General features: G+C 42.9%; 1 protein-coding gene across 1 annotated transcript in view; it reads right to left on the bottom strand.

Moving 5' to 3' along the window:
* Positions 1 to 8,701: 8,701 nt before the first annotated feature.
* ALPK2 (alpha kinase 2) overlaps positions 8,702 to 23,519 on the bottom strand; it is a 28,539-nt gene continuing 13,721 nt past the window's right edge. Inside the window, exons 3-10 of the mRNA XM_010126658.2 lie at positions 23,003 to 23,150; positions 22,210 to 22,337; positions 22,074 to 22,109; positions 19,668 to 19,942; positions 19,456 to 19,544; positions 17,764 to 17,981; positions 15,958 to 16,006; positions 8,702 to 9,357 (exon numbers count right to left, since the gene is read on the bottom strand). Of these exons, the coding sequence (XP_010124960.2) occupies positions 9,123 to 9,357; positions 15,958 to 16,006; positions 17,764 to 17,981; positions 19,456 to 19,544; positions 19,668 to 19,942; positions 22,074 to 22,109; positions 22,210 to 22,337; positions 23,003 to 23,150 (1,178 nt within the window). The 3' untranslated portion in view covers positions 8,702 to 9,122. The remainder of the gene's footprint in view (positions 9,358 to 15,957; positions 16,007 to 17,763; positions 17,982 to 19,455; positions 19,545 to 19,667; positions 19,943 to 22,073; positions 22,110 to 22,209; positions 22,338 to 23,002; positions 23,151 to 23,519) is intronic.

The raw sequence follows: 23,519 nt of genomic DNA, 5'->3' as shown, positions 1-23,519 counted from the left end.
TATGTTTCAAACTCCACCTCTCCTCTGACTTCTAGTGCTAAGTGACCAGGCATGCATAGTAACAGGGAGCTTCCCACGGCTGTGATGTGTAGAGCAGCTCCCAGATGCTTGCTGGGAGAAAGCATAGATGAATATGTGAAATTTATCCTTTATAGAATAGACCATGTTTCCATTTGTGACCAATTTTATTACACACTGTTTTCCAACAGATCTTCAATGAGTCACTTAATTTTATTCCCTAAACCTTGTTTTCTTCCATGAGTTATTGCTGTGGAACAGTCATTAGCAGTGTGTTCTGCTGAAAATTAATGGAAGAACTACAATATTTTATATTAAAACTGAATTCCAGTCTAGACATTTTTAAAAGAATTCTCAGCACTTCAGATTATAGTAACACAGCAGGTGGTCACAGAGGAATCCAGAACAGGTTTCCTAAACCTTATAGGTATTCTAATCACTCTTGGCATTCACACTTTTCTTCTGTGACCATCTGTTCTGCAAACCTGCGCTGCCCCTCTGTGCAGGGATCTGATACAGCAATAAAAGGCGACTGAACGGAGTAATCCAGTAGCCTGCTGATAAATTAGGGCAGAACAGCTCTTGCAGAATGAAGAAGATACAACTTACTACCTACAGGAGGAAGGAAGGGTTTTTGTTGCTTTTTTTTCCTTTTCCAGCCCTGCTGTCCCAAATGAACATGAGGCAGAGTGACAGGGAAGAGGAAAGAACAGGGGCAGTGCTAGAAGAGGTGGGGGAGAGGTGGGAGTGTGACAGCGGACATGTGAGCGCAGGGACAAAGCAGGTGATACGGGGAGCAGAGACCTTGAGCACGGCACCAGCTACGCAGCCAGTCATTCGCCTGTTCAGTCTGTCTCCTTCTCCTCGAACCTCCTTCTCCAACTGGGAGGAGAGAGAACAGCACCTGTGCTCCCCATCCCTTTAACATTGTTCCGAGGGATAAAGTCTCTTCTGAGAGACTTCCGCCAGATGCTTATCCACTACTGTCCCACTTCCCTGGCATCATCCTTCCAGTATATACTGCACCCATTGGCCTCCTCTTCCCTGGTCCAGTTTTGCTTTCAGGAACAATAAATCTTAATCTTGGCTACCGCATAAGGCATGAATGGATGGACAGAAATATCCTGATGTTATTCCTCCCTTTGGATGTTTCCTACATGACACAGGAAGCTCATTCAAACACATTTCCGTAGCAGCAGTACCAGCCATTTGGTGTGTGCCTCAAAGGCTTTCTGAAGGGTCCTGCTGACAAGTCCACCCCTTTTATGTCACTTGACACGGACCTGTCACATCACCGAACGGCAGCTGCGATACACCGTGCTGCCACGTGCACGGCACAACTCTAGCCACAGCAAACAAGCAGCCCTCCTCATCTGACCCTGCGTGCACCCGTCACAAGAGCAAATGCGTATCTGTGTATCTGGGGGAACATGAATGTGGTTCATCTGGCAAGCGAGCTGTTAGTGGTCTAAAAAGAAACAGGCTGCAGCTTCTTTGTAAAAAGGGTGCAGAGGGAAGGGTGAGGGCTGGGCTGCCCCGCAGCATAAGGTTGGGCCCTATCTTCTGTCTGAAAGGAGCAGATAGAGTAATTGGAAAGACCAATGTAGTGAGCCAGATCCAAAACATCTAGCACAGACTGGGCATCTGTAAAACCACCAAGCATTAACAGTAACAAGGGTCATTGTTCTGCCACCATTGCAAAACAAGCAGCCTTGGTCATCCATAAACACAGCGAGAAGCCAGCCGCACAGAAAGGCTCCCAAAGCCAATACTCCCATGTTGTCCCAGACTCAGTAAATGACAGTAATTTCACACCCACAGTATTTTACGGCAGACTCACAGTGAAATCAGCAGAGCTGTAGATAATTATGGGTTATTTTTCAAAAGATCTTTGCTGAGAACGAGCTTCTGGCTGAGGGAATCTTTGTACAGGTGAATTGAGGGGCAGGAGTCGGCAAGAGAGCTGGAACTCCTCTTTTCTCTGGCTTTGCAGGAGGAAAGCAAAAGCGACATTGTCCGCAAGGCCCTCTGTGTAACATTTTCGCAGCAGCTACTTTTCTTCTAAACCTTTGACTGAGAGAGAAATGAAGTCCCTTCCCTCCCTCACCACACCTGCAGTGCTTTCTAGGGAGCCCGCACCAGTCTCGCTCGCCCTTCTCTTGATCACTGGCACTGTGATTTTTCTTATTTGCAGAACATCTTAAGCTGTTTCTCTCCTCCCACTCAGTAAGCCTCATGTGCTGCTTGCCTGAGCACAATACCCGTATCATGTCAACAGAAAGAGCTGGAGATTAGGTCTGGCATTTTGGACTAGCTCTACAATTTGCAATGTCAGCACCGCTTATTCCACGTCATTCATTCTTTTAGAGATGCAAAACATGAGTCACCACTGCTGGTACTCCAGCGGTGGAACGGGAGTACGGGCCCCCCAGCTTCCACCTGTAATGTTATTAAAGGAAACCCGTTTGAGATATTCAGCCAGACATCCACAGGGCAAACCGTTCCTAACCTGTCCCTGGTGCCCTGCGGCAGGGTAGCAGCGTACGTTAATTCTCTCTCCCTATTACTGTCTTACTGTGCTCTTAAAACTCACAAATGAAAAGCTATTTACTGAGGCTTTTCTTGTAGAGCAACATGACCTCTGCAACACCCACACAAGTATTAGATACGCTGACGTTTCCTGAAGAGAAAAAAAGAATTAAGGCATAACGGAGCTACATCCCTGCAGTTCACTGTTGGGTTATGTGAGGTTACGCTGCGGGAGTTATGCCGCAAAGCTCCTTCAACAAGAATTGCATACAATTTTCTCTTGCTATAGGGTACAAGGAATGGATTGGGAAACACACTGCCTGTTTTCTCATGGGGTCCTCCATCCTACATCTCCTTGAAGTGGATAAATATTCAAGGCACGGCAGTCGAAATTCATCAGCTCCCTTCTGAAGCTGCATCCTCTGGAGACCTGGGGCCAAGCAATTTGTAAAGCTGGTGCATGCATAAGGACTGGGGACATGTATCACAGCGCTGCAATTCATCCAAGACTAGTCCGTCAAAGACTGAAATCCTGAAACTTGGCAGTCTGGCTTTTCTCACTTGGAAACTGGAAATGAAGGATAATGGAACTTCTACAGCAAGGACCTATCTTCCCACGCCGGTTTAAAAGTGCTGCAGACATTCTGGTGAAAAGTTTCTCAATTTTCCAGTTTTAGGGAAAATTCTTCTGCCCTCCAGACACATCTCCCTGTATTTCAGGACCAGGCTGACTGTTTTCTGTACCCACTGACTTTCTCCTTGTGGGTGAGATTGCTATTTAAGACCTAATGCTGGAATCAGAGTCTGCAGCTGATTCCCAGCAACTGTGCACGGCTTTTCAAAAGTGCAAATTGTCTTCCTGAATCCGTGGAGGACTGATGTACTCCAGTTCATTCATTGCTACCACTGAACACTTCTGAACATTCAGGCGACCTTTTCAGATGTACTCAAGGTTCTGTTTCAAAAGGCACAGGGGCGGCCAGTTTTCCCTGAGCAATAAAGTTCTAAGCAAAAAAGATAAATTTAAGTGTTCTGTGCCCAATACTTTGTGGATATGGACCTATGCACTGAAATCCATTAGGTGTTTGTGAAAAACACTACCACTGGAGCTCAGATGTTTTTTAAAGCACTTAAAACCTGTGAAAGAACAGGCAGACTTACCAGTTTATCTACAGGGACATATACCTCTAAAAACGCAGTCACTATAGCCCATTCCTGTTACTAATTACTTTTGAACAAAAAGAAACGTCCTGTAGAAGCTTTATTGACTCCATTCCTGAGTGTTTTATCACTGTTAGTCTCTGTAATAGAACTTAAATCACAAAGTGTTAGTGCTTCAGCCTAAACTACTGTGGTGCCCTATGGAAAGCTTCACATTTTTAAATTGCTAGCAGGACACAGTGCAGTTCATTCATTCTGTGTGTGCTTAAGAATATTTATTAATATAATAACACAACTGTTAGCAGCAAGAAGTAACCTCCAAGTGCTCCTTTAAAAAACAGCTTCCAGTTTCTGCTTTGCTGATGTCTCTGTTGAGATCAGAATACGTATTAATTTGAGTTGCTCACAAAACCGCTGCTTTGGTTCCCTACGTCAAAGGCAAAAAGCGGACTTTGGCTCAGGTTAACAGCCTGTCTGTAGAACAGGCAGCTGTTTCGCCTGTTCACCTCAACGGGCCATTCAATCTGGAGCCCTGTGAGAATACTGTTTACCCTGCTGATAATTATTATTTCACTGCTTATGATTTTGCAGACATCCATCCAGGTGATGCATACTGGTAACATAGGTACACCACGGTAAAACCATAGTTTTACTAGATGATTCTTTCTCCTGCCGTTGGAGTCAACTGGCACAAACAGGAACCCAACTCCCTTTTCCCAGTCTGATTTCTTGGCCTAGACCTTTCTATGAAGTAAAGTCTAGACTCAGCTTTCACTCTTTGTCAGAAAACCAGGATATACTTTCCAATACAGGGTATACATGTATTTTCCGTAACAGCAAGACTAAGGTGGGTAGGGTGGCTAGTTATCAGTCTACAAAGAAGAGCAATTATTAGCAAAGTCTTTCTAAAAAAATTCGACATGACAATTTAGACATGGGCATACAAACAATCTGTTAATCATCTTTTCCACTCAGCTTTTGACATGCACACCGGAGCTCTCTCTGTGTCACTGTCAGTCTGTCTACATTTTCAACTCTTGTATCACGACTCAGAAACGTCAGTAAGGAGTTGGGGATGTTTTTGAGAGGGGCCTGCATGGACAAGGTATTCCTGCCACAGAGCTCCTACCCGTCAAACAAGACAGGCAGCAGGGCAGAACGGACACTCAGCAAGTGCGAGAGAGGACGGGGCAAAAAGGAAACAAATAAAATGCAAAGACTCAGTTCTCTGCTTCCCTTAGATACGCCCAAGAGCAATCACCCGGGCACCACGACAGAGCAAGGTTTTAACACTTGTCAGGACGGCTCTAACTGAGGTAATCAGTCAAGTGTTTTCTACGTTCGGTAACATTTTAGGTATAATTATTTCAATGGAATTGCACATGGAGCTGAACCAAGGGCAATGACTGAATTTTAACAGGATCCTGTGACATTATTTTAATTGAAGCTTTTGTTCTATTACAGAAGAATGACTGCTTTAGACTAGTGTATCGCCAGGTTCTGCTATTATCACCAGCTAGACCTTCCACCGACAGAAATTCAGGACCTGTGACTCACACAGTGTTGTAATACATGCGCAATGCAGTATGCCTATTAACGAACAAGATATGTTCAATAAACTCCTGAGCAGTGGAAAAGCATTCACTTTAGCTGGGTATATGCCCATGTAATCCAAAGAAAACCAAATAACAAATGGCTTGTTATTACATAATGCTCTGCGAACACATTTACTCTGTGAGATCAGTAACAAGAAAATGAAAATTAGCTTTTGAGCGCAGATGTCACGTCTAGTTGAAAGATGAATGAAAAATACTAAATCCATCAAAACAGAAATATAACCAGAATGTTGCCTGAGTCCTTAATTAATGCTCCATCAGTGGGCGTGAGGACAACTCCTCACAGAGGAAAGCATTCTAAAAGATTTACTTCTGCTCACTGCCAGGGGACAAGAATGTCATCGTCTTCTCTTTAGAAGAGAGGACAGAGCATAGAGCCTTTCATTGTATTGTGTTCCATGGATATGCGGAGCATAAACATCCTTGTTCAGATCTACGGTTTCTGCTCTGCTTACTCTGGCCAACAGGTGTCAACAACATTCTATCTGAGTTTTTGATTAATGAATAAGGAAGAAAGTCATGACTCTGTCCAGTAAACTGCAGGGATGGAACTATGGTCACAGATGGGTGCTCTGAGAATCCAGCTGAGCTTAGTCACTTCCAGGATTGAGACCTCCATCTTTCTGGACAAGGATAATATTCATTGTCTCTGTGCCGTCATCAGCATCGAACACGCCAGGTCAATGCAGTAAGGTGATGTTTTTACACAAGCACCAATGAAATACCAATGAAATGAATTCTCTGAAGTTGTGGGGGCAGGGGAGCATTGGTTTCCCAATACCGAGTCTCTTAGAGATCAGAACTATCAGCAAGCAGAACACAAGAGGGGAAATGGGAGCAAATTTCCTTCCCAAAGATGTTACATGCCACTATCATACTTGATGTTTCTGGAACAACCAGAAACTGCCTATTTTAGAAACCTAGGGAACCACTTTCCAGCTCCTAACCGACAGACAAGAGTACCTTAGGTAGAGGAAGGGTGGCCTGCAAACACACGCACGTGCACCATGCACATGTGCACCATGCACACGTGCAGCATCGGATCAGGCAATAACCCCCAAGTGAGCCTTCTCTGTTTACTGCAGAGCATGAGGGAACTCAAGTTCACGGCTACACCAGGCCTCACTTCTTTAGCGCAGGCTTCTTACATTGTCCCTTGGCTTTGACGAGCAAGCAGCCTCACAACGCTGTCCAGCACACTATTGACGCGCATGGCTACAGAAGAACTGGAAAGCCCTGCGGTGAACTCTCCTTCCCATACTGGCACTCCCCGCTGACGCAATGCTGTCAGGAGCAGAGCTCTTGCTGAGACCCTCTCCCATCACCACAGAAGGGGAAAGGACTACCGAGCTAGGCCCCCTGACACACAGTGTTGGCCTAACAGCACGGTGCCCCAGGCTGGGCGGCCAGCTTCCTGCTAACTGCCTGGCCCTGACTGGCCCATTCCCAACATCCTCCCTTCCCCACCAGAGCTACCCAGGACCGCAAGCAGCAATAAGCATCAGCGGCGCACAGCGTTCCAGGCTCCCACACATGATGCCTGACGACTGCCAGGCGGAGTGGAGCGCGGCCTGCTGCCATCCCCATCGCGAGGTGTGCTGTGTGGCCATGCACGGTGTCTTGTTCTCTCACACGCACCAACCTCCTGTTGGCTGAGAGAAAGATGTAGGTAAACTCAAACCGGTTCCTGGTTTGAATGGAGACACCAGAACAGTGGCACTTCCCTGGGAAAACCTCCCTACAGCACAGCCGGTATTAACAAGTCCATCTGCCTCATCTGTGCCACATCTCCCTCTGCCTGCTGTGTTTGAGAACTCCTTCAAAACTCCTGCTCCGTGTACTTTTCTACCTCTGTTCTCTTGTGACACTTCAGATTCTCTGCAGTAGCACAGCATTGTCATCCACCTTTATTTTGAAATGGATAGCTTCCCATCCTGAGTACATTGTAATTTTTTGTCAAGCTTTCATTCTCAACATTTTAACCCAAATTTCAGTCACACTCAAAGTTCTCACCTTTCTTTGGCATTTTCTATTTAAAAACTCATCTTTCAAATAGCCTTTCATACATTTAATTTTACATGGACTATAACACCATCCTTATTTCTGCAACACCATTTTGTAATTGGTCTCCCCCACCTAAGTTAGCAGAAAACTTAAAATCTCAAACGTTTCAGAACAAGTCTGGAGAACTTAATCCAATGAAGTTCTCCGGACAGTAGGAACAGTTCTTCAACAACTGGAACTTAAAATGCAGATGTCTGTCTGACACTTGCTTCCTTTTCCCTCAATGGAGAGACACGGGCACATTTCTGGAACAGTTAATCTAACCTATTTCAAATGTTTGTTTTCCAGATGACCTGCACTTTGCTCTGAATTCTATTGAGAAGACTTCCATTAACCGTAAACAGGACCACAGATGTTACACCTACACTGCAGTCAGATCCGTTTCTGTCCCTAGTGTCAGCTAGTCCCCAACAGTTTCTCTCTTATTTGACACCCAGTGCTTATCAATACAAAGCAGAACCCAGTCCGAAATCACTCGTGCCTCCCTCAGCACTGCTGGGACTCTTACACACAGGTACTGGTTTCTGGCACCACCCGTTATTTAGTAACCACACCGGGACACGAAGTCTGACAATGTTGAGCCTTTGTGTTCTGTGTTAGGCACTGCATGCTGCGTTCTCACCTGCCGCCTCTAGTAAACCTGTTGCACTCTGACGTGCGTGGTTCCCTCCTCTGGCTGCAAATCTCCACATCAGCTACACATAAGTTTAGTGGAGCACGGCATCTTTTTCCAGTTCTGGCCCTGCCCAGGCATTTTTGATTAGTCACTCCTCTAGCAGAGAGAGGAGTGGTGGACACTGGCCCAGGTGGACACTGGCCCAGGGCACCTGCCATGCTCCTTCACAAAACGGCTGTGCTACGCAGAAAAGACATTGTACTTACTCTAGTTGAAAATGCTGTGAGGTACTGAAATACCCTCCACATGAAATGCTTTATTTCAGATGGTAGCTGTCTGGCCACATGCAGACTGCAAAGCTCTATCCTGCAGTAGGACTGGTGCAAGCACAACAGCACTGTGCCGTGGGGTTAACTGTAAATTCAAGAAAGCTTGCACAGAAAGCAAGGAATTCTATGGAGAATCACACAAGGTGCCCATCTTTAAGCTGATGACATCACTTTGTGAGGACCTTAAAGATGCTAGCTGATTTTGTGGTGAGCAGAAGGCATGTATGTCTAATCATGAATGGCTTTGTCTTGTATTAAAAGATGTAAGTACGTGGTAGAAAAAATGACAAGAATAGGATTACAGTAGGATTACAATATGCAAAAATCTGGGAAAGAAAACAATTTTTCTATAGCAGCCTGAGCAACAATACTGTGCAAAACTTTTACTAAGTGGTATCTTAAACATACTGATGTTTATGTAGCAGCTGAACCCACAGGGTCACAGGCACAGACACGCAGAAGGGAAGATGCTCTCCAGTGACCTGTGGCGCACTCAATGTCCAAGACTCAAAATGTGCAGATACCAATATACAGAAGGGTTCTAAAATAATCCAGGCAGATGGCTAAGCTTGTCTTCAAAACCTTGCCTTCAAAACCTTGCCCCGATGTTAAACCTCAGGTATGGCAACCATAGAATCAGCTCCTTCCACTGTTGCTGGCATCAGCATCAGGATGACTTCAAGATAATGTCACAAGGCAGAAGACTGAAGTTATGCCCCAGCAGGTCATTGGTGCCTGTCACTACAACACATCCTTGAGAAGAGTTCTCGCAAGATGGGACGTTGCAACTCAGTGCTCTGAAGAAATGAAGTCTCTAGGTTCTCTTGCTTTCTTGGGCACTGTTTTCTTTATAGACGATGAGTTTGGTAGATTTTTGCTTTTCATGGATGTTGCCTTCCTCTGTTTCTGATGAGTGGTTCTGAGTGATTTCAGCCCCAGCATCTCACAGTACTTATTGCACTGATGGAGGGCTCTGAACTGCTCAATGAAGGAAATCGAGCAGTTGCCTTTAAAACCTTTGTATCTGTAGCAACAAAGAAAAAAAAAAAAGCCAAATGGGATTTCAGGATTCACTTTCAGCACTGGGAGGCACAGTATGACTGGTGACTCACAAGCAAGTTGAAAATACTAGGGAAGACTCTTCCACTCATGTAGTTCTGAGAAGCACTAACTCTGTCACAGAAAATCAAACTGAGCCATTGAGAGGTGAAGGAAACCAGGTAACAAGTAGTGGGAGAAGAGGGAAAAGGGTTAAAGAGGCATAGTTCTGTGGTCTGTGTCCTGCCTACTATTTTTCATTTCGTTTATTTGGGAATATAATTGTCTGCTGGCTAACTCTGTCTCAGTAATATACAATGAAACCATTCTACATCATTCCCTAGAAACAGTGCTTTTGACTACCTTGAAGAGACAAGGTTGCCGCACGAGCTGTTGTCAGAACCAGAAGCTGTTTTCATCCAAACACGGACGTAACTTCTGTGCTACGCTCTTCCCTCCCCCAGGCTCGACTACAGGAGCTCAAGGAGCCCAGCCTCTCGGGGAAGAAGGATATAAGGAGCGTTCCTGAGGAAGTCAGTCTCATCGAGCCTTCACAGCTCCCAAGCCACTACCGTCTCTCCCACTGCTACTTCTCCCTTCTTCAGTGGGCCAGCAAAACCAGGGAGCAGGCAGAACATGTACATCCCTCTTCTCGCCTTGCCACTGGTTGCTGACACTCCTGCTGCCTGCTTTTTAAGCTGCATCAGATTTTTTTTTTTTTTTTAAAGCTGCATCTCCTTTTTAAAGGAAGAATTTTTGGTCAAATTACAAGGATAGAGAAGAGAGAAGAAAGGTCAGGGCGCTCCTTTCCTTTTTCAGTAACCTTAATAAGTGCATGTTCTACCTAGTCTCCTGGCTCGCTGGCCATGCAGTGTCCTCAGATGCGAGCTGTGAGTTATCACTGCACGAAAACCAAACAGGTTTTAGCACTGAAATGAACACAGCATGCTCACTGCACAGCATTCCAGAGAACTTCTTTCCTCATGCAGACTGCACAGTGCTAAAGAAAACACTGTTGCTCTGAGAAGGTCAAACTCTTCCTGGCAGGTAAGCATCCTTATTGCAACGTAGTTTGCCAAATTGTCTTCTACAAAAGAATGGTGCCAGTGGTGAAAATACAATAAAATACTTTGCAACAAAAGGAGACGATATCTGCAGCATCTATATCTAGCTGTCCTATTTTGCATCTCTAGTGCTCCTCTACAGAAAAGAAACAGAAAAGCTGAAACTTCATGCTGACTGCTTTCCTAGCATCAGTAGTTCCACTCTAGGAGGAATTTTGGCGCATGATGCAAATCTGCAACTGTCTCCAGCATACCTGAAAGGTAATATTTATTGCTTTTTCGGGCACATACCAAAATGGTAATGTATACTGGCAGGCCCCCTTACAGCCAAAAAAAGTCAGTTCTACATTTTGCTGCTGCTCTTAAACACTGTCGCAATTGCCCACCCATGGGGGATGGAACCCAAATGATTTCAGACAAGCTATTGCAGCCAGGACGATGAAGACTTTCCAGATAATTGCAAGGTGAAGAGGAGATCTTAACCTTCTAAGAAATTAAAGCATTGCTGGTGGTTAACTTCAATAACAAAAACTGTTTGGGAGTTCGACTTTCTCATCGTAAGTATTTAGGAGCCCTTTTTGTCTTCTCATGCCAGTATTTTGTTTTCATATTTTTCTTTGAAGTCAGAATTTTTGAATGTTAAATATGTATTTCAATGAAATAAAGCTCCAAGTGTATTTTACTATTATTTGTCATGTGAAGCTGTTACACCAGACAAGGTTACCCTCTAAGCGAAACAGGGAGTAAGCCTGCCCTGCCCTACAGAAACCACTCAGCTAGCTCTCTCTAAACAGCCAGATGAACCTCAGAGGGTTATCAAGTTTTTTCTCCTCTCCTCTCCTCTCCATGCTTGTGTATCCAAAGGATATTTAAGAGGAGTGCCATGGTTACTTCAGGACTATACCCCAGAGCCCAGAAGAGAATGAACTGTTCTCTCCCTCCTTTGGAGAAGTAGCAGACTTGAGACTTCATACTGGAGCTCCTCTGCTGGAGCCGTCAGGTGTGTGCTCCACACGCCAGCAGAACAGAAGTTCCACAGGCAAACACGCCGGTGCTCAGCAGGAAAATCTCTGTATCAAGCAATGATCCTGACTCCAGAACTAGTTAAAGCAGAGGAATGGACTGCCAGCAAAGAGCAATAACCTAAGACCAAAATATTTTGATTAATTTGTCACGAATACTCAATTAACCATTGAGTCTCTCCAGCGAGTGCCCCTGGCAAGAGCAGCTCACGGTGTGTCCCTGCTGGCTGCTGCGGCAGTGTGTGTAACAGCGGTGGCTGCCAAGGCCCGGGGAGACAACGAGGCTCTGTGCAGCCTCTGGGCAGCACCTGCTTACTCTGGTACCTGAAATTCTCCATTTCTGCTGCAAGACTGACTGAGAGGCTCCATTTCTCCCGCACTTTGTGTAGGTGTGTTCTGGCAGAAATATTAACGGTAAGTAACCTCCACAGCTATTGATCAGGTGAGAACTTTCACTGCACTGAATGCTGGCTATGTTAATTTGTGGCTGCGAAATGACCGCACACTCTTTCTCTTGTCCTTGCTTTCATTTTTTCCCTAGGTCACCATTTTGTTGCAGCTAAAGGAAATTTCTTCATGTGTTTTTCTCATGCTATAAAATTCTGATAATACTGATTTCTTTGTGGAAATAATCTTGGAAAGAAAAAGTTGAGCTAAAAAAAAAATCCACTTTTCTCATGAAGTAAATAGAAGTCAGTCTAAATGGCCTTCCTGTCTGTATTTGGTATTTGTCACTTCCTGCATGGCTTTGAAGGAACATCTAAACAAAGCAGAAACAGCAGCATTTGCTCAGATGGTACTACGAGTAAGGACACTTTAAATGAAGAGCATTTCATTTAAATGTTCTGCTAACTATAGCTTTAGAATTCAGCAAATAACAGAAATATTTGCAGTAAAAGCCAGAGCATAAATATCTCGTGAACAAGAGATGGAACATTTATATTAAAAACACATTATTAATTTTATTTTGCTAGCTTTGCTCCTAAATCAAGCCATTCTCATTTCCCTTTTCTTAAAACAATAGGCTTGCATTTGATCGTGTGGCTACAGAGGTGGCCTAGGTAGCACTCCTTGCTTATTTTGGAAGTTCAGAGGCAGAATGAGCCTACTTTGGCTCTGCAGTGTGCAGACAGCCCCAGGTCTCATACCGGGACTCAGAAAAACTAACCTACAGATGTGAGACCAAAGGTTTGTATCTGAGTTCTGCCAGCTGGTTGCTGGTTGTTGCTCACAGAGCCCTGCTTGTGTGCTCCAGACCACAGCATTTGTTCTGGACAGACCTAATGACCATAGCTCTGTTGTAATTTGGCAGGACTTGTGAGCGTAATTCTAACCATCCTGTGCTGTTATAGCTTGTGGTACGTGTAACTGGGGGGAAGTCTCCATAGCTGAATGGCTCCTAAATTGTCCAGTCCACGTTGCGCTCCTATGTTTTGTGTTCAATAACCCCAAACCACTGACCATTCCAATCCTTGAAAAACACGCATCTGCTACTTTGCACAGCATGTGCTATTAATTCACTGACTAGATGACTGCTAAATAAAACCTGGACAGAATTCCATCTCCCAAACTTGACAGCTGGGGGTTGGACCAAACCAAATCTTCCTTAAATCTGAAAGGGGAATGTTGGATTTGTCACCAGGCTTCAGCTCCCCAATGCCTCTTGCTGCGATGCTGAGTAAAACTAAATTTGTTAATTCCCTGAAACGAGACAGACTTTTAGATCCACATTTGGCAAACAGTGCTCCAATTAATCATCCTGCCCCTGGGTCACTGTGTTCCCGATGCCTTCATCTTTGTGTTTACCATTCTTGGATAAATACCTGGGCACTCGCTCACAACGTCTAAACCGGCTCGTTGTTTGCACTTAGAAGCCAGTCACAGTGTGGTATGTTTTTTGTTGACGTTCGCCACAGAATCTAGCGAACAGCTTACTTAAAGGACGGATTCCCCGCCGCTGGTGCGCCCCAGCGGTACGCTAACAACCCCTGCCAGGCTTCCCGGTTTCTAAGCAGGCTTCGCCCTCTGCTGACAGAAACTGTCCTGCAGCTACTCCAGCGCACCGAACAAACGACCCTTTGCTTTGGCTCCTTTGCTTTCCAGCTCACTGGTAAAACAGACATGGGAAGGATAAAAGGTTAGAATTACTTTGAAGTGTTAATTGTTGAAAACGTCAATCTCTCCACAGCCTCTACGCGAGGGAGGGGAAAGATGAAGACAAAGGATACACAAATGCTCATCCACAAATGTTCATTCAGACTTGGAATATGAGCCTGGACCTCCCAAAAAATCACTAACAGCAATGAGCAATGCTGAATGTAGGTACATAATTTAAATGTCTGCTGCTTACTGTGCTTTGTCTTACAAGAAACACTGGGGAATAAATAATAGCCATGAATAACTCACGAGAGTTGCCACACTGGCTGTTGCCCATGCATCAACAGCGGTTTGTACCATCACACCAGATTGTCTGAAAGCTTGGTTACACTATGAGCGTGGCAGGGGCAGGGGAGATTAATTTCTTCTCAGGTTCTTTTTTCCTCGACCACGAGTTTAATCTTAGAGTGAAATTAGAATTGTATCTTATTTACATTCCAACCAGGAATAAAATGCATGTTTTTCCATTCCTCACATATCACAGAAGCATTTCCCAAGGATATTTTTGGTTTGCCTTGACGGGATTGGCCCAGGCTTAGAAGAACTGGAGGCAGAGGCCCTGTCTGTGATCAGTGAGGGCACCACCTCTGCAGAGTGGCTGAGGAAACAATGGAACTTCTGTAGGCAATGACACCAAAAAACAGCTCTGTATCTTCTCTAACAATGCAGCTAAAATCACAGCAGTGTCATACCACGTTTGTTGGTTAAGCAGGAGTACGCATGTTCTCCCCAACGTGTGAGACAGACAATCTCTCAGCAGCATGGCTGCACACTACCACAGCCGCAACAGCCAGTAATACAGATGAACTCTCTGGATTTGTCTGTTTTCCCCATTAAAAATCAAACTGCAGATATTAATGCAGAGGTGTCCTTTCTGGGAAAGGAGCATGAAAGAAAAATACAGCACTAGGAAAAATCTGTTGTCTTGTAGCAATATCATTAGCTAAATGACAAACAAAATAACAGTCAACATTTTAAAGAGGTTGTTCATGAAGGGAAATGATATTCTCTTATATGACTGAGGTGATCCTTACACAGCTTGCATTCTATATTCATTTTCTCACTTCATCTTCCTCTCCCCTAGCTCAACAAGTGTTTTTAGAGGAGCAATTCCCCATAGTGAGCTGGACAACACCACCCATTAAAGCATTTCTACAAATCTGATTCTAGAGAACAGTGTTGCCTAAATAAAAATTTTATTACTTCTTTTTATAATAGGATGATGCAACATTATTTCAGCTGATTTCACTTTGGATCTACAGCTAAAGGAGTAAATCAATGTAAGTTTTGAATAGATGCCAGCCTGCAAATTTTAAGGATTTTCACAGAATATTCTGGGGTCAAATTTTTAATAATTTAAAAGATATTGTAAGGCTTTTTTTTCCTGTACCACTGGTATATAGACAAGCTCCAGTTTAGTAAAAAGACTGAGTACACGTGATCAGATCTGCTTTTCCTGTCAGATCCTCAAAGACTATGAATTTAAAGCACTGGCCACATGCATTTACCTCCCTTCCTTTTCAGCAGCCAGCTGATTTGTGTGACTGCTTACCCTGCCTGTTCCTAGCAATGGCTCTTCTGGCCTGTAGTATAACTAGAAGCTTTAATTAACAGAAATCTAAGAGAAGTGGAAGAAAGTTAGAACATTAAAGGCCTATATATTTACATACATGCTTCAGCCTCCCAAAAAGACCCGAAACCATTGCAAAACTGGTAGGAAACAGGCCTCTAAATATTATGAATAGATCTTTCATTATAGCTCAGAATTACTGCTTTTGAGAGAAAAGGGAATGAGATACCATCAAATCTCTTAACACATTTCCTTTTTTTTCAGGTAAGTGGCCTACACAAAGCTGAACAGACATCTTCCCTCCACCTGCGCAGCTCATGAGAACACAGGCTCAAGAAAAGCTCACGGTCACTGCCTGCTATAGGAAGAAATGTTAGAGAGCTCTAAACTGCGAAAACAGTCTTCATAAAAGCTTGTATCATAAATACATATTCTAAAGCTTTGGCAATTTTGCTGGCTGCAAGAGGGATTTCAGCTGTTTTCCCTCATGCACCATCCCTTTAAATCCCTTGCAAACATGGCAATACAAACTTTGGCCCCTTTCAGTGCATCTCCTTCCCCAGTTCCCACAGTATGGCGGTAGATACACTCTCTCCTTTGACTGGAAGAGTAAGGGGGGACAAGGGTCACCTCCGCTACTGAGGATTGTTTTTCTTCCAAAGTTACAGCAAGAATAAATTTCCAGTGCACCCTTCCCCAGCATATTTAAATTGTGAAGAGATGACTGATGTGTAAAGCCAAGCCATGCTGTTGAGAAATAATGTTTCACTCACCCTTTGGCCAGTGTTGCTATGCCAACGTCCGTTAACTTCATTCCTACACCTACAAGGCATCAAGGAAACAGAAAGCTTATGTTACCCTAGCGTTTCTAGGAATATCTTCAGATTCAAGAGAAAAAAGTATATAGAGGCATTAAATATTATTTATTGATTCATGGCTTTAATTTTAATTATTTGTCACCATTTTTTCAAAACGTTTTCAAGTACCTCAATTACAAATAGGATGTTTGTGCCCTGTATCACTAGCAATTTCTAGAAGTCAGTCTCATACCGGTAGTTTACAGATAGCAAGGTGATAAACAGAGCACAACTTGTTTCCTGTGCTAGACAGTCAGTGGGGGGGCAGCAGGGGTCACACTTTGAGGACTGCATTTTAAGAAACATACAAAATCTTTGCTTATGTATTTGTTCTGAGATGCGTGTATTTATTTTGAGGTTTTGTGGGTTTATGCTTTGCAAACTTAGACTATAATGTTTACCAGTAGGAACTGCATATTTACTTTGCTAATCAAAGAGCAATAGGTCAGCCAAACTTATTTTTACTTTTTGAGTGAGAGATACAAAATCTCTTTCTTATTTTGTATTTGCAAAAACTTGGGGTTTTTGACCTGTCCCTTTGTTCACTTGTTTACAAGCAAAATCCAGTCCTGTAGTGTGCAAATTTTTCTGTACAGGAAAATTATAGTCTCAAGATCATCTTCCTTGGAGAACACCCTCAGAAATCTGGCACTGGTATGCCTGAAAAATGCAGCCTAGATACTCAAATTAAAAGATGATCAGAGAGGAAGGATGTTTCTCTTCAACAGCAGCAGGTACATTGTCCTTGGTGGCAGCAATCATTATAGAGGCTCAGACACCATTTCTGCTGTTGTGCTCCCCTCAGGCTAGGATTCTGTTCTTTCTTCTCCCTTTAAATTACTTCAGGGATCTTGTTCAGATGTCTTGTTGCTGATTTTCCTCCCTTCTCTTGTAAAAGAATATGAGATACTGTGTTGGGCACAGGCCCAGCATTTCAGCAGCTAGAAGGAGTCACACCCATAGGAGCATAAGCGCAGCATTTAATAAATGCAAGGAGGGCATTTCTTCACCATTCTTCTTTTTTTTTGAAGGAATATGTTTCTGAACGTGGAGCATTCTACTGTTCAGATATTGTAAGTATTTAACTACAAGAAAAAGTGAAGGGTTAGGATGTTATTAACAACGGAAGTCTTTAATTTACAAGACATTTCATTAACCTCTGGGAGGTGATACAATACGCCAGACTTGACTCGTATTGAGTGTCCAGATTTACTAAGGGGACATGTGGAAGAACAACTCTCCCATTCAGAGTGTAAGATTTGCTTTTTCTTTTCCAAATTGTCTTCTTACAAGAACATAAGCCAGGTAAAAAATAATCATGATATTGCATAGGTTAATACATGTTTGCCCCTGCTGCTACAGCAGGCAATTAATTAATGTATTTCTGTTTCCTGGGGAAACACACACAAATAAACACAGTGCACTTAAACGAGATTAGAAAACAAAATATCGTAACTCTCTCTCCTGTATTTTATTCTGATCTGCATGAGATGCTGTACAAAGCAGGCAGAGGGCCAGGGTACTGTCTGCACCTGGAGAAGACTGCCCATCACAGGGTTCTGGAAGGAGCACGTTCAGCACTGCCAATAGGACACAGGAAGCCAAGAATAACATTGCTCAGAAGCAAGTCTCGAAGTTCTGCAGTTCCGGGGATTGACTGCAAGTGGTCACCAGCCTGTGTCATGGGAAAGCCATTTTATTGCCCCCACTCAGACAACTCACCTTGCAGGTCAGTGACAAGCAAGCTGCCATTGGTCTTCTCATACACCCAGTGCTGGAAGGTGCAACACTTCTGGCCAGCCTCCGAGTCTCTTCTCAGGAAATTTACTTCCTTGCCATCCCTGACAGAGTATTTCACAAACTCCCCAACCAGCTCCTCCTCCACTGTTGCATAGGGGATGTTATTAGCAGGGCGATGAACAAGAAAAATAGGAATGATCCTGAAATCAAGGGATAAAAACTAATAAAACCCAGAGAGTTCTGTCAATTAAGGAGTATGAAACAGGCAAAGTGGCCGGTGATCTCGGAGAGCGAATGAACAGCTACCAAGTCCATCACTTCCCCTTCCCCAGCTTTCTCTTACAGTCAAAGGTGCACAGACAAGCTAAGGCTGTAGCTTTAAAGCTGACTCTGGAGAACATGGATGACTTTTATCTTGCTCTATTTTTCTTATTAAAAGTTGTAAGGAATATACGCTTTTTTAAATACAAGTTTGGTCTGACAAGGGCTGGCTAGAAGAAAGGAATCTAGCCTTAAAATTTTGAAATTAAAAAGCAAACCAAAAGCCTATACACATAATCTCGTTTTGCTCCTAGCTGCTGTCTTCCAGCCAATTGTCTAGAATAAAGCAACAGATCTGAACCTTCCATGTTATTTGCACCAGACTTCTAGTTCTCGTAGGGTGATGGCGTTTCTCTCATATCAAAACGAGAGGTTACATCCTGTGCCTAGAGAAATCTCTCAAATACAAATTTCACCAAGAGCAATGTTCTTTCCAGAAAATAAGCTGACTTGCACAAATACTTTCCCTAAAAGATTTCACTGCCATGTCCATCACTATTTCTAATCCTTAAAGCTTAAGGAAATCATTCCAGATGCTGTGTTTTAAGTGGTCCTTTTTTCCAGGGAATCAGTGCAGCTGAGCAGATCTTGGGTCATCTAAACAGAGATGGAAATTTAGCCTGCTGTCAAGCATGTAGGTCTTATCCTTGAAGCAAGGCAGATGGAATTTCAACCACGCATTGCAAACTCAACTCTACACAGTAGCCTAACGCTGGAACAGCAAATCCTTTGAAAAAGATCTATTACCAAGTCCTCAGGATGCCACTTCTGAGCCTCAGAGGCAGAGGTGAGCCCGTATTGAGCTATTGGTCTGATGTACACATAGTTGGGAAAAGGAAAGCTTTTGATATGAAATAAACCAGTCTTTGGGAAAACCTAGAATCAGAGCTGAGCTTCCTGGCTTAAGCCTCTCTTTACACAGAAAACTTTTCTAAGGAGTGAATTCATACCAGCCTCAGAGTGATCATGATTTCTCTCAAGATTTCATTTTTAATGGAAAGTTGGAAGGCCTGACTATCCCCTACTGATGTTACTAGATGATACTAGTATTACCACCTACTGGTGTTGCTTCACTAACATGAATAATTTCCTCTAAGTTTATATTAAAATTATGCCTTTTGCTTGCTATTTACTTTCTCTACTCGTTATTATCCTTCTCTAATGGGAGTGGAATCTATCTCACCACCTTGACACTCGGTATTATTTAGGTCATGACTCCAGCTGTAACACTGTTCTCAGGATTCATTTCTCCTTTAGTAATCACTCCTAGCAGTCCGTGGGCAGCTGTAGCACAGGACAATGCATACACGCATATGTCTAAATGCATATAAATATATATATATTTATACTCACTCTGGTACCTCCCCAAAGCCTTCCAAGGGTTCGGCTTCAGATGCATATATCTTCGCATACTCTCTTGCAGTATTTTGGACATAGCACTCCTATATTACAAACAGATATGCCTATGCAGCATCACTCAAAACATTTGACAGATCATCTGTTTGAATATTTGCAAGACAGCTTTTCCCCACAATTCTAGCTTACAAAGGACAGGGGAAGCTTACCTGCAGTGCTAGTCTGTAGTTCCTCTGAACCAGATCATCCTTACTCTTGGTCCCATATGTGATAGCACTGTGCACTTTGAGAACACAGGGGTGGCCAGGACTGAACACTGGCACGAGCCCTTGCATCACTTTACTTCGGAAGGCTTTCCGGTGCATGCCTTCACCGAAGTGAAGCTCTTCTGTAGCTATTACTCCATGCAGGTTCCCACCGAAATAGCTGTCACTGATGAAATCTTCTCTGAACATGAGCTGCATGAATTCAATTTCTTCCACACCTAGAACACAACAACACTTTGTTCTGCACAACATCCTTCTGCAGTTCCATGGAAAGGGGTGGACATGGGAGGACAAATGTATCTCTCCATAGAGTATTACAGAAAATGCCCAATGGTGTTAATATGGGGCTGGGACCCTCCTCCTCTAAACGTGGCTTGTTGCCTGTACCGTCTAAAGCCAGCACGGAGAAAGCTGGCAGTTCAGGTTCATAAGGAGAGAATACAGAGTGTAGCAAACAAAAATAGAGGTAATGATCAACAAAAGCTGTTTTTAAAACTTTAGGGGGGTTGTAAACTGGAGCTTCAAATGAATGTTAAGTAAGGCAAGCTGACTGAGAATTAAAGAGACATTGAGGGAAAACAAAGATCCTGCCAACTCTGCTTTTTTGGGGAAGATAGAGACAGTAATAAAGCCAATGTGCAGGAGTGAATGTAGATACAAATTTAAAAGTAGAAGTCAGTTCTGTGCCCAATGTGCTCAGAACACATTCTTCTGAAGCTAGCCTGTCTTTTCAGAAAAGCCAGAAGTTGTTGATACAACCAGAGCTTATTCTAGCTTTCAGCTTGGAATCTTTTCAGTGAAAGATTCTGTCAACGTATTCCTAGAGGCACTCGGCTGAAAGAGGCTTCAGTCCTTACCCAAAACCACCGTGACAGAAACATGCCTTTCCTATACCAACCACATTCACTACATCAGCTCCAGTGCTGCAGACTGGCATGTTGAAGTGTTTATTTCTTTTCAATCTGGCAAGCACCAGCTTAAAAACAGGTTCATTAGCAAAGGCAGGAGAAAGCAACAAGATTTTTATTTCATAAGTGATTTTGAATAAGGACCACATTTCTATAAATGACCATGTCAGCTTCAATCAAAAAGCAAATACATCAGTTTTACTGATCTTTGTATTCAGGAGAAATGGGTACAACAATATTTCTGTTATCCCCTCACCTCTGCATTTTGAAGGTACCAGTAGCATAAGAATGTGTGCCTAAGTTTGCTACAGCTGAAATCAAGCAAGGTTATAGATTTCAACCTTCTAAATGATCACTGGAATACAAATGGAAAAAAAATATAGGGGAAAAAAAAGTGGTTAAGGTTAAGCAGTGCGAGAAACTAAAAAATTCTAACCGCACTTCAAGTCTCTCTACTCACATTTCAAGGAACATAATTTCAAAAGATAAATAGGAGAAGAAAAGGTTTATACTACACAGCAATGAAGTTCTTCCAGCTCCTCTTTGTAGTTATCTCTGGTTTAGACTCTGTACACTATTGCCTCTCTTGAAGCAGAGGAAACCATGCGCATACAAAGCTAGAATTAGAACGCTCCTTAACTCCACCTAAAATTCTCTGCTGATCAAAAGTTATACAGTGCTGTTACATGAGGAACTACATGTTTAACAAGGAACTACATGTTTAATTTTATTCTTCTAGAAAAAGAAAGAAAAATCAATTGGCTGAATGAAGTACTTGATTAGCACAGTGCGTTCAGAAATGATAAACCCATTTGCAATGCACGGTCTATCTTTAGCTGCAGCACAGAGAGACATATGCCGAGTGTGATTAAACACAAGTTAACATATGGGGAAAACATTCCAAACCTTCGTGCCCATCTCTCTCTTGGAGTAAATTACATAGCAGGTGACTTGCAAAGACCATGTGTTCAAACACCACTGGCAAGTTTTTCTGCCAAAAGAGCTCTCAGTACTCTGGGTGTGTCTGTGTCCCTGTATGAGGCGATGCAAAGCTGTTTCACCGTTTACTGTATGAGAAGGGCTAGTGCATCAAGCTAATGAGAAGTTACTCAGTTAAGTTCAAACCAACAGTTTGTCATGGCAGGTACTCCATCACCTTGCACAAACCATTCCATCCTATATGAGGGTATTTCACCTACAAGACTCCCATAAACTAAAGTGAATTTTATCTTGGATTGTACAGCAAAGCTGAGTGCAAAGAGGGAAAGACAGGTAGCAAAAACACAATACTGATTCAATGGCTTCAAGGGATTCCCATAGCATCCCATGGGATAACTGTCAAAATGTCTCAGCCCAATTATATTTTTCCATCCTTTGTTCTATTTGGAAATCAGAGGGAACAAAGATTTGAGTACACATTCAAGCAGACGTGTGTACTTACCTTCATAATTCTGAAAACTTGAGAGATGTTCCAATACTAAAAGAAAACAAAGAAACAGAGTTTGTAGTAAAAAAAAAATATGAATGGAAATGGCTATTGCCATTATTATTAATTAAAATTATAAATTGGAATTTACCTTCAGAAGTCAGATTAAACTCAGCAGTCACCTTTCCATACACATTATTCAAGCAGCAATAGTACATTCCCTGGTCTTTGTTACTGGCTTTAGCTATTGCCAAAGAGACGGGAGAGTCATCCTGGGCACTGGAACAGAATATGTTAGTTTTCCACATTAATACTTTTAAAAGATCTTTCCTGATTATTCCATATATCTCTCCTGCTGTCCCTGGAATTTCTGTCCCTCACTGCAAAGACTGATTCAAATATGATGCAAGTAGACAAAACATTTTCTTTCACTGTACTTAGAAACATTCAGCCTATCATGTGTTTCACAATAGATGATCCTACTATGTTCTGAAAGAAAAGTACCTCAATCAAATTAAAAAAATAATTAAATCACACCAAAAGGCATTCTAATATTCCTATCGATGTCATGGCCAAATATATAAAGTATGAACATATAAAAGGCCAAAATGCTGTATGCTGTTCCTCAGTATTGACTCCTCAGCTTTCTCTGTTCCTTGGCTTTTTTTCAAGCTAGATTTTTGCTCTCCGATGTCTGTGTACGCAATTTCACAATTGGTCAAGTTCTACATCGCATGTAAGTGTTTTCAGCAATTCTCTTCCACCACACAAGGATAGACAGCCTCCCTGGAAATCTTCAAGGCCAGGCTGGACAGGGCTTTGAGCAACCTGGTCTAGCGGAAGGTGTCCCTGCCCACGGCAGGGGGGTTGGAACTAGACGATCTTTAAGGTCCCTTCCAACCCAAACCATTCTGTGATTCTATGATGCAGAAACATTCACTCACCTTCTCTGCAGTCGGGCTAGTAACTTGGAATCTTTAGTCCATCTAATGGTGGAGTCACCGTGAATGTTACCAAATTGGCAGCATAACTTAATATTTCCAGAGCAGTCAGGGAACAACTCTGCTTGGATTTTCTTCAGCAGCTTGGGAGCTTGAAACAGAAGAGACGCAGTTCAGGATTAGAAGATAATTATATTGTTTCGGCATTTTAAAGGAATCCTAGAATTGTTTGCAAATGTTAAGAATATGAATCTGACAACACTGGTAAATAATTACGGTTTCTTCTGATGCAGAAACCAAGGCTTTAAAATACAGAGGTTTTAAAAGACTGATTTGGTGCCCCACACAGTCAATGGAAATGTTTTCAATGCAATGATGCTTCGAATTTAAGGAACAGGACGCAAGGGAAGTTCTAGACAAAAAAGGCAGCAACATAAAATATTTTCTTAATCAAAACACCTTCTCTCTGACTAAAGGACCAGTTGGTTTTATCAGTAAAAACCAATACCACAAAGGTGCA

The sequence above is a fragment of the Chlamydotis macqueenii genome, chromosome W, assembly GCF_036417535.1.
Source record: "Chlamydotis macqueenii isolate bChlMac1 chromosome W, bChlMac1.mat, whole genome shotgun sequence".
Taxonomy (NCBI): Eukaryota; Metazoa; Chordata; class Aves; order Otidiformes; family Otididae; genus Chlamydotis; species Chlamydotis macqueenii.
Note: the sequence above shows the minus strand (reverse complement) of the source record. Positions and strands in the feature narration are given on the sequence as shown.